General features: G+C 55.1%; 2 protein-coding genes and 4 pseudogenes across 2 annotated transcripts, besides 9 other annotated features; all 6 read left to right on the top strand.

The window, feature by feature from the left end:
* Tc00.1047053503771.10 (mucin-associated surface protein (MASP), putative) lies at nucleotides 1-373 on the top strand (the record flags this gene model as incomplete). The annotated part of the gene is made up of 1 exon (XM_801060.1): nucleotides 1-373. A coding segment is annotated over one exon (373 nt), but the record flags the coding sequence as incomplete, so codon positions are not given.
* Nucleotides 1-6888: a sequence feature (areas not merged during assembly with more than two copies in the genome that could not be assigned to a particular haplotype).
* Nucleotides 811-846: a sequence feature (T-rich).
* Tc00.1047053503771.19 lies at nucleotides 931-1863 on the top strand (annotated as a pseudogene).
* Nucleotides 3113-4981, top strand: Tc00.1047053503771.40 (annotated as a pseudogene).
* Nucleotides 5395-6150, top strand: Tc00.1047053503771.60 (annotated as a pseudogene).
* Tc00.1047053503771.74 lies at nucleotides 6835-7359 on the top strand (annotated as a pseudogene).
* Nucleotides 6889-7191: a sequence feature (heterozygous, Esmeraldo-like haplotype).
* Nucleotides 7111-7247: a microsatellite.
* Nucleotides 7192-7655: a sequence feature (areas merged during assembly that could not be assigned to a particular haplotype. This can correspond to areas where the two haplotypes were merged or to regions with more than two copies in the genome that were merged during assembly.).
* Nucleotides 7656-7885: a sequence feature (areas merged during assembly that could not be assigned to a particular haplotype. This can correspond to areas where the two haplotypes were merged or to regions with more than two copies in the genome that were merged during assembly.).
* On the top strand, nucleotides 7802-9166 carry Tc00.1047053503771.90 (mucin-associated surface protein (MASP), putative; the record flags this gene model as incomplete). The annotated part of the gene is made up of 1 exon (XM_801061.1): nucleotides 7802-9166. The coding sequence occupies one exon, from the start codon at nucleotides 7802-7804 to the stop codon at nucleotides 9164-9166; it is 1365 nt and encodes a 454-aa protein (XP_806154.1).
* Nucleotides 7886-8656: a sequence feature (haploid, Esmeraldo-like haplotype).
* Nucleotides 8657-9209: a sequence feature (areas merged during assembly that could not be assigned to a particular haplotype. This can correspond to areas where the two haplotypes were merged or to regions with more than two copies in the genome that were merged during assembly.).
* Nucleotides 9210-9776: a sequence feature (heterozygous, Esmeraldo-like haplotype).

Below are 9776 nucleotides of genomic sequence, written 5' to 3' on the forward strand. Positions count from 1 at the left end.
CCAAAAAAGACAAGACACGGACACACCAGATCCGATGAAGGATGGACCTACAAGTCTTCCAGCGGAAACAGTATTATCATCTGTATCTAAAAGCGGCATTGGTGGAGCTCACAACAAGGAGGACAAGGTTGACGACGGCGCTCAACGGCCTAACGGCAAAGAACCACAAGACGGGCCCGAAGATGGTAATACCAACGATGCTCCCACATCCACTGAGGCGGCACCACAAAAAGCACTAACAGCCACCATCACTCAAACAAATGTTACGGCTACAAAAGGCGACAGCGACGGCGGCACTGCGGTCTCCCACACCACCTCCCCTCTTTTGCTTCTTCTTGTTGTTGCGTGTGCGGCTGCTGTGGTGGCCGCGTGAGAGTGAGTGTGAGAGAGCCATGCACCGCCCGCACACACACTCTTCCTTCTCTCTCTGTGTGTGTGTGTCCCCTTGCATGGACTCTCGCCCTCACCTCACCCCACGAGGCACACACAATAATGTGCCCATTGTATATATGCATGCACACCCATGCAGGCCCGCTGGTGCTCTCTTCTGCACGACACGCACCGCTGCCGTCCTGCCTGGCTGCATGGGCGGAGCACCGTAACTGTTTCTGTTTTGTTTTTATTGCATTGAGTGGGCGACCTCTCTCTCTCTCCCTCTGTGTGTGTGTTTTGCTTTACGGGAGTAATGAGAGAGTGTGTGCGCTGGTCGTCCCACGCTTCGGCTTTTTGTTTTATTGTTTTTATTGTGTTGTGGTTGAGTGCACACGTTGCACTTTCTGATCGGCTGCATGCTTTGGTGCGGACACTGGATTTTTGTTTTTATTTTTCTATGTTTTCGTTTTTGTTGAGGAAGCGCCAGTTTCTTGTATTCTTGTAAAGTCATTAAGATTGTCTTTGGCTTATGAAATGAGTCCTTTGACTCACTTCACCATGCGGTCTGCATCGCCTCTGGTGCTGCTATTGATGATCTGTGCGATGTGATTTGTCGGCGGATGTCCTGCTTTCATCCTGAAGTGTTCCTTATTTCGAGACGATGTGGAGCGCTCCCACAGCGAGGTTTATCTCGTTTACGGTGAGGAAAATGCATCTCAGGGCGCAGGATGCATTGCGGGTGTGCAGCGGCGTCTTAAGGACCGACAGCTGCCCTTCCGCATTAAGACGTAAACAACGAACCCGTGTGGCATCAGGAAGGACTGCGGCTTCTTTTGGCGTTGCGCAGTAAATTCTTTGGACGGCGCGTTTGTCTGTAAGAATGGTGCTTTGACCCTTGCGCAAGAGAACATCCTTGCCGAGGAGACTGTCCCTGCTGCTGTAAACCCGCATGCGGATCGTCTGCTCGTCCAGCCATTGGAGGGTCCGCTGACTGTGTCCTCATTTGCCACGGGCAGTGTTTGCAGTTGTTTTACGGTAACTTCTGGGCATCGTTCCGCTGGTGTTTTCAATGCTGTCATGGTGCTGTACGTGGCTGCGGCGTTTGGCGGTGTGTGGGTACTGCCGTGCGCCACGCTGGAGGATGGCCGTCCAGTCGCTGGCGCCATGCACTTTTTCTGTCAGTTTTATTTCACTGATGCATCGCCACCCGCCTCGCCGCGCACCTGATGGCCCATGCTCTCGGGTTCACCTGCCCGCACATGGCAGGCCGCAGCATGGTAAGGAATGTTGCCGGTGTGCGTGGCAGGGCGCTGTTGGCGGTGGTGCACTCGGCGACTTCCGCGATGCCTGCAAGGGAGCCCAAAGACTGCGACGACATTGATGGCATGGAGCTGCAGGATGACGATGGGGACGGGAGGACGCTGGAGTCGCACTGGTCGCAGCGCCACGCGAGGGATGAGTGGATGGCACCGATTGGGGGCGCCGGCTGCTGCAGAGGAAGTGCTCCGCACTGAACATGAGTGAATATTGCTACATGCTCTGCGCATTGGGCGTTTCTGCCAGATGCTGCGCGTCGGAACGGTATTCCAGCGGTTGGTGTAGACGGAGTATCCTTGAAATGTCAGCAAAACGCCCGATGGACAGTTGCCCCATCAGTGATCCCGCACTGGATGTGGGGGATGTTGAGGCTGTTATTTGGGAGGGGAGAATATTTGTCTGCGATGCCTGGGGATGAGCCCTCTTCGTGGTTTCTGGAAACGCTTTTCACCAACACGACGGATGCGAGGAACCCGGAGGAGACACATCTGAGTGCTGTAGCGCATGCGGCATTGAGGTGCCTCGGCATGCAGGTGCATTTGGAAGTGACTGAAAAGGGCAACGTCCGTTGGTCCCATGCACGGACGGAGCGACGATTGCGTGGGCCACTCGACCCTGCGCTGGGGGAAACGCTATTTGCCGTGACCACGCGCAGGTGTGCACGATATCCGCCACCAGCGGTAGCCTACTTCCGGTGGCTCCGTGGGACGGCGAGGAGAGAGCATGTGGAGCAGGACGGTTTCACCGGCATCTACTGAACAAGACTTCCCAGGGGCATCCGTCACCGTTGCGGGGAGCATTGAGACCGACCACGGCACACCACCGAAGGATGTAGACACGGCTGTTCCCGAAAGGAATTTTTTGACCGAGGAAAAGTGGATCCGGCCAGGATGCTCCGACAGACCGCGAGAAGCTTCTCTCGGCGGCAGGGATCGAAGCAGCGAGACGGACGGCGAGCAGGCCCGTCCCCGACTCCCCGTGATGACACACTGCTGCTGCTTGTCCCTGTCCGCTGCTTCTTCTGCTTGTCTCTGCTGCTGCCGTGGCAACACTCTATCGATTTGCGGTGTGGTCGGCGTTGCGCTGCAAGGGGACTGCGCTTCCTTCTGCGTGGCCTGCAATCAGCACTGGAAGCCCAATAGAAAAACATCCATTTCAATTGGTCCCTTTCTCCATATGCATGTGCTGTGTGTACTCCGTCTGACTTTGCGTTTGAAACTGGTGTTACTTCCGATGAGCACTGCTCTTCTTGTGTTGGTTGCCGATGTGGGGGCCACCGTATGGTCGTATGGCTTTGCTTGTGTGCTTGTTAGATTTTCTGAGACGCACATACACAAAAAACGGTGCGAGTCAAATGTGCGCACACAAGACACAAACACGCATATCCAAGCACATTGTCTGTGTGACTTCTACTTGACATGGTATGCAGGGCGGGTTGGTGCGAGCAAGGCCGACGGAAGCTGGCAGCCGCGTGAGTCCAGCAATGGCGTTTGTGGTTGTGTGCGGGATCATATGTTCCATCACATGCTTGACGTCGTTCATGGACTGTCCAAAGTTTTTTACTGCGATGCCCATGCTGCGGCTGTGCTGAGCTGCTCAATGCGTCTCCATGATCTCATGGAGCACGGCGTGACGCTGCTCGGGGACCTCATGACGCCGCGGTAGCCGGTTATCAGCAGCCCTGCACCCTACTTTTTGCCGTGGAGGATGCGTCTGTGAGCCGCGTGGCTGAGGATTGGATGGCAAAGGTCCCGCACAGGGATGCACACATCTTTGCGTTGTGGTGCACCCCGCATCGCCGCCTTCAACTGGTGCGGGCTCGGATAGCGCCGAGGGCGATGCGTTCCAAGGACATTATGTTAGACTTCAGCGCCCCTGAAGTGCTGGTGTTCCACCCCAGCATGCAGAATGGATTCCCTCAGCTTCTGTCGCCACTGTCGCCGCCGACTCGAGAGTCCGTTTTGAACGTTGCTGAGTCACTTATTGTGGCGGCTTTTCACGCCATGAACAACGGTGTGCCTGTTATTCGCCACCAAAACAGAGGCAGCATCTGCCATGGGTTTGTCGGAACCTTTTTTGAGGGCTTTTCAGGCTCTGCTACGACGAGCCGGATTTCGCTTAGTGGCGCCGACAGCTGCGGCAACCCGGTGCGGATCATCGTTGATTGGGGCTGTGTCACGGTGACGCCGCTGATGCACCAACGCACATGTCAGTTTCTGCTTGATGACCTGATGCCGCTGGAGAATAACTTGTATGAGCAGACCTGTAGGAATCGTCTGGGTGAGGGCTCGAAGCGGCAGTAATTGATGAGGAAGATGTATACTAGTGCTCCTACCGTCATTGTTTTCTTACGCAGTGCGTGTAGGAGCTTTCGGTGGCGCTGAAAAAACTCCACGTGTATCACCCGGGATTGGCGCAGGGCGGGGAGCCGAAGGCCAAGCTTGCGGAGTTGGGCAGTGCGGTGCGGGCTCCGTCGGAGTTTTGGGAGAGGCAAGCCAGACCGTCGCTGCACATCGATTTTTTGCGCGAGGCTTGTGGCACAGTACCGGGAGAAGCGACTGGCGGAGGTGCGGGAGGTGGAAAAAGACATCGTCGCTGGGCAAAAACACCTCAGGAAAAACCTGGATGGCGTGCGGCACCTGACGAGGGATGCCGCGATGCCCCGGCCTGTGCGTCTGTGTCTCCTCCTGTTGCTTGTGACTGCGAGCAACACCGACGAGTTGACGGAGGCCAATAAGCAGCAGCTGATCCGAGACGGTGGACTGACGTTAGACGCCCATTTGTTTGCGAACCTTGAGCATGTGACGAGGAGGGCCGGGAGCGTGCAACCAGAGAGCACGGCGTCGGCGCAGGGCGGACGGAGCACGAGTAATTCTACTAGCAACGCCGCGACGGACGGGGATCCCTTTCAGAAGCATGCCTGCATGATTATGGAGACGGGCAGGAATAGGATGCTGCGGGTTGGGCTGTCGTTGACATCGATGGAGCGCGATCATGCGATGGGGCCAAATGGCGCAAGTGGTGGCCAAAACAGTGGAGCATGAGGGAACAACGCCGGGCCATTTCAAGGGTGTGGTGGCAAATGGGAGAATCATCCTGATCTGTGTGGCGGTGATGGTGGGACGATTGCCCTCACAACTCCTCAGCGCATAGTGCTGCTTGTTTTGGGTGGTGTGGCCTGCAGCGAGAGGCGCTCGGTCCATGAGATATCCAAAAGGTATGGCTGTGATGTGGTCATTGGGGAATCCTCGATGCCGCGTCCTGAGGTGCGTGTGTTTGTGCAGGGACTTAGCACCCTACGGCACTGTGACTCACGGGCGAGACACGCACAGGAACGCATCGAGGGCCAAAGAGTGGAACAGAAGCAACCACACACGATTGCGGGTGTCTGTGGAAATTGTGTGCGCTTCTTCCTGCATTCCGTTCCTTTCCATGAAGCGTTTCATACAATGCACATGTGTGTGTTTCAACGGCTGCGCTGCTTGCCTTTTACTCTTGTTTTCTTGCGTGTGCGTTTGCGGGCCATTTCCATGCAACTAAGAAGGCGGCTAAAAAAGGAAAGACATTTGTGGGGCATGCACCCACGGCTTCAGTGTTCATCCACCGGTGCTGACCTTTCTTGCCAGGGCATTTGTGCGCGCTTTTCCCTCCATTGTCCATTGTCTATTTTTTTTCGCGCAGGAATCAACAGGTGGGCATTCGTGAGTGCTGCGGCGGGCTGTTGTTGCCCTCGCCGGGACGCGCTCAACGGCGTCAGCTCCATGACTTTTTGCACAAAAGGAATGGGACTTTCTCCGGATCCTCACCGCAGGCGCATGCCGTGGACGGCCGCAAAGGAGTGCGTGCCCGGTGTTATTCGTAGCTCCAAGGAAAAGATGGTGTTGGATGGTGCACGACGAGTGGATGTGGAATGTGTCGACCGTGCATCGCAGGTGTATCCGCTGGAGAAATTGCGGGCTGCCGTCGCCACATGCGAGTACAATATATTTGGAGGAAAAAACATTTTTAATTGGTATCTCAGGTGGAATCCAATGTGCTCAGGCAATGCTTTACGGCAAGGAGTGGCCGGAGGGGACGCACGAAGAGAACGCCACCCGCACCGTCATTTATTTCCGTCGCCGCGAGACCACAACGCTGTCCGCGCCAGTACGCCTTGCGGATTTTCCGAGGCGGCATGCGCTGTTCTGTTTGTCGCCACTGTTCCCCCATCCCCGAGCGTCGGTGCAGAAGTCCCTGTCGATGCAAGTTCCTATCGATTGCGGACACACCCATAGATTGATGCGGCCGGCACCGCCCCCAGCAGCTGGTGCAGTGGGAATGGGGACGAGAACACAGCAGACCAAGTTCAGTCAGATGGTGCTGGCAGCCCTGTCAGCGTCTCGCCTACCACAGCGGCGAGCACAGAAATCGACGGGAAAGGAGAGGAATCAAATGACTGCCAGGAAAACAATTGTCTTTTAACATCGCTCCCAGTCAAACAGCCGGAAGAATTAACGACAACATCAGTCACTAACAATGACGAAGCAACAACGACCACCGCCGACAGCGACAGCAGCACGGCGGTCTTCTACACCACCTCCCATCCTTTGCGTCTTATTGTCTCGTATGCGTGCTGCTGCTGCTGCTGCGGTGGTGGCTGTGCCTGCATGAAGTGGTGTGTGCTGAATATGGACGAAGGTCAAAGAAAAATGAATTGTTTTTGTGATGAATATTGGCTGCACTTCCCGTGGACCAACAATCCACGTGGTGTGCGGGGATCTCCTTTTTGTATTGTTACCTTGCTTTTGTGTTGCTGTGTGCGCTGCACCTCCTCTTGTGTGTGTGCGTACCCTCCGTGAGGGGTGCAGGCACGACGGACCGCTCTCGCCGTGTGTGCATGCGGTGGAGCCTTGTGTGCCGCTCCTGTTTGCTTCTCCCTCCTCCATCTGTGTGTTGGTGTTGCGGCAGGGCTGTGTGTGTGTGCCTGCCGTGGATTGGAGTGTGTGTCGTGCGTGGTGTGCGGCGTACGGTGCATGCCTGGCTGCTGCCCTCTCCTCATGTGGTGTGCCCTCTGTGTGTGTCTGCCGCACCTCTCGTCTCCCCTGTTGCTCTCCATGTCCCTCACTGTGCAGATCAGCTTCACACCACTGAACGACCACACTCACGATGATGACGACGTGCCGTCTGCTGTGCGCCCTGTTGGTGCTCGTCCTGTGCTGCTGCCCGTCCGTGTGCGTGACAACGACTGGTGGACTGAATAAAAATACGGATTTGTTGTCCCCTTAGTCACATGTGCAAGATCAGTCTGACGAGGAACAGGATTCAGAGACGGAGATTGTTGCGAACCCGGAAGGTGAAACAGGCGTTGACGAAGGATCAGGATGTGAGGACCCTACCCTGCGAAAGACACAAGGGAGCTCTGTTGTGTTAAAGACACCAGATACGACGACGAATACAACACAGGCACCAACCACGACAACCACCACTACAACACGTGCACCAACTACAACGACCACGACCACCACTGCGCCAGTGGCACCAAGTACTACGACTACAGAGGCGCCAACTACGACGACCACCCGCGCACCGTCACGTCTTCGCGAAATCGACGGCAGCCTCAGCAGCTCTGCGTGGGTGTGTGCCCCGCTGCTGCTCGCCGTATCCGCGCTGGCGTACACCGCTGTGGTCTGAAGAGGTGTGTGCGGACTGTGCGTGCCAGCACTCAGCCACGGGGACATGTGTGCGTCCACTGTGGTCCGATGTATAAAGTAAGAGTAATTATGATGATCGTGTTTTGCTTTATTTGTATTCGCTGCCATGCTGTGTGCTCCGCGTTGTGCCCCGCATCCGCCACGTTGAATGCATCGCGGACACATTCATATGCATGCGCACTGGAGCCCTGGTTTGTTTTTTTAATTCTTGTTTCATATTGCTTTTTAAACTTCTGGTTTGCAGTGCGGTGTGCGAGCTTTGCAATCGCACTGATTCCATCTGTCTCGTGGTGTGTGCGCTGCAGCTTCCAATCGTGCCATTTGTTACTGTGGCGTGGCTGTGTGACTTGTCTCTCCTTTTCCTTTCTCTCTGCGTTGACGTGTTGGTTTGTGCTGAAGGCTGCACGTAAGCGAGAGGAGTGATGGCGATGATGATGACTGGCCGTGTGCTGCTGGTGTGTGCCCTCTGCGTGCTGTGGTGCGGTGCCTGTGGGGTTTATGCGAGGAACCGCGAGAACAAGGCACTGGATGGCTGTACGGCGTCGGGAGAGTTTGGAAAGAAAAAATTGTATTTGTCGAGCGGATGTAACAAAACCGCGCTCACGCTTTCGTTGCGTTCTGTGTTGCCCATCGTCGCCGCTGAAGTTTCAGTTGACGAAAATGATTATGATCAAACCGTCATTGGCCCGGCTTTAGTTTCATCTGAGGAGCCTTCAATTTTACCTCCAGCAGCTCTATCTGATGTGTCTGTTGCTCCTGGCGTTGGTGGCGTTGGTGGCGTTGGTGGCGGCGGAGAAAGTGGAGCCTCTAATTTGGGGTCTCCCGGCTCAGGTGGTGGCAGTCAACTTGGAGGTGTTTCTTCAAAGGCTACTCCTTCTGGTGTTCTACCTACGCCTCTTCCTCACACTCCCCAAACCGGTGAAGGTTTACAGCCCTCCGGAGTCAAGCCCTCCACTCCGAGCAGGGACCCTCAAACAACAATTACGCAGTCAGGAGAAATCAAAACGCCTTCAAGCACCACACCGCCCAAAGTGGAGGCGTTGGTGGAGGGGCCCAAACCCGAGGCAGAACGCCAAGTTGCTAATACGCACGAAGAAGCCAACAGTCAAGTTACCGGTGTGAATGCCAATGAAAACAGTACAGATAAGCGTGCCACGAGGGAGGAAACACCTCCCATCGTTTTGCCCATTGACAGCACTCCACCTGTAAAATTAACAACGCCACCACCACTACCAACGCCGGAAGTATCACAGCCAAAAGCATCACCACCAGTGACAGTTTCAGAAACAGGAGAAAGTTCAACAACACGAGATCTCTCACAGGAACCAAAAACCCAAACAAACGAAAACTCACCGTCACAAAACAAAACGGAACCCGAAGCACTGAAAGAACTTTCAGGGGATGCTGAGACAGAGCAACAAGATCAGGACAAGGATGCATCAAATATGGTGAAAGCTGCCGTTATCGGCAGACATGCGGAAACAACCTCATCATCCATCTCTACAAATGACAGCGACGATGCCCAGAGTACGGGGGATGAGAATAATGACAAAGCTGAACGGCCTAGCCCCAAAGAAACAAGCAACCACACAGCTCATAATACCAACGATGCCCCCACATCCACTGAGGCGGCACCACCAACAGCGAAAACAGCTACCATCATTCAAACAAATGATACGGCTACAAAAGGCGACAGTGACGGCAGCACTGCGGTCTCCCACACCACCTCCCCTCTTTTGCTTCTTGTTGTTGTTGCGTGTGCGGCTGCTGTGGTGGTGGCTGCGTGAGAGTGAGGGAGCCATGCACCGCCCGCACACACACTCTTCCTTCTCTCTCTGTGTGTGTGTCCCCTTGCATGGACTCTCGCCCTCACCTCACCCCACGAGGCACACACAATAATGTGTCCACTGTATATATGCATGCACACCCATGCAGGCCCGTTGGTGCTCTCTTTTGCACGACACGCACCGCTGCCGTCCTGCCTGGCTGCATGGACGGAGCACCGTAACTGTTTCTGTTTTGTTTTTATTGCATTGAGTGGGCGACCTCTCTCTCTCTCCCTCTGTGTGTGTGTTTTGCTTTACGGGAGTAATGAGAGTGTGTGTGCGCTGGTCGTCCCACGCTTCGGCTTTTTGTTTTGTTTTGCTTTTTGATTTTGTGGTTGAGTGCACCCATTCCGCGGCTGCGTGTGTGTGTGTGTGATGATATGAGTAATTTGCATGTGTGCTATCTTCCTCTCTCTGCCGCTGTTTTCTTCAGACTCTCTTGTGGCGCACAGCTGCTCCGCAAGTATAGGCGCTGCCAAACACACAAGCACATGCACACACATGCCGTGTTTAAAACGCTGAGAATGCACGCACGCACAGGATTGTGGCTGCGGAGGCCCTCGCGAGGGGG

The sequence above is a fragment of the Trypanosoma cruzi genome, genomic scaffold (assembly GCF_000209065.1).
Source record: "Trypanosoma cruzi strain CL Brener 1047053516731 genomic scaffold, whole genome shotgun sequence".
NCBI classification, from domain to species: domain Eukaryota; phylum Euglenozoa; class Kinetoplastea; order Trypanosomatida; family Trypanosomatidae; genus Trypanosoma; species Trypanosoma cruzi.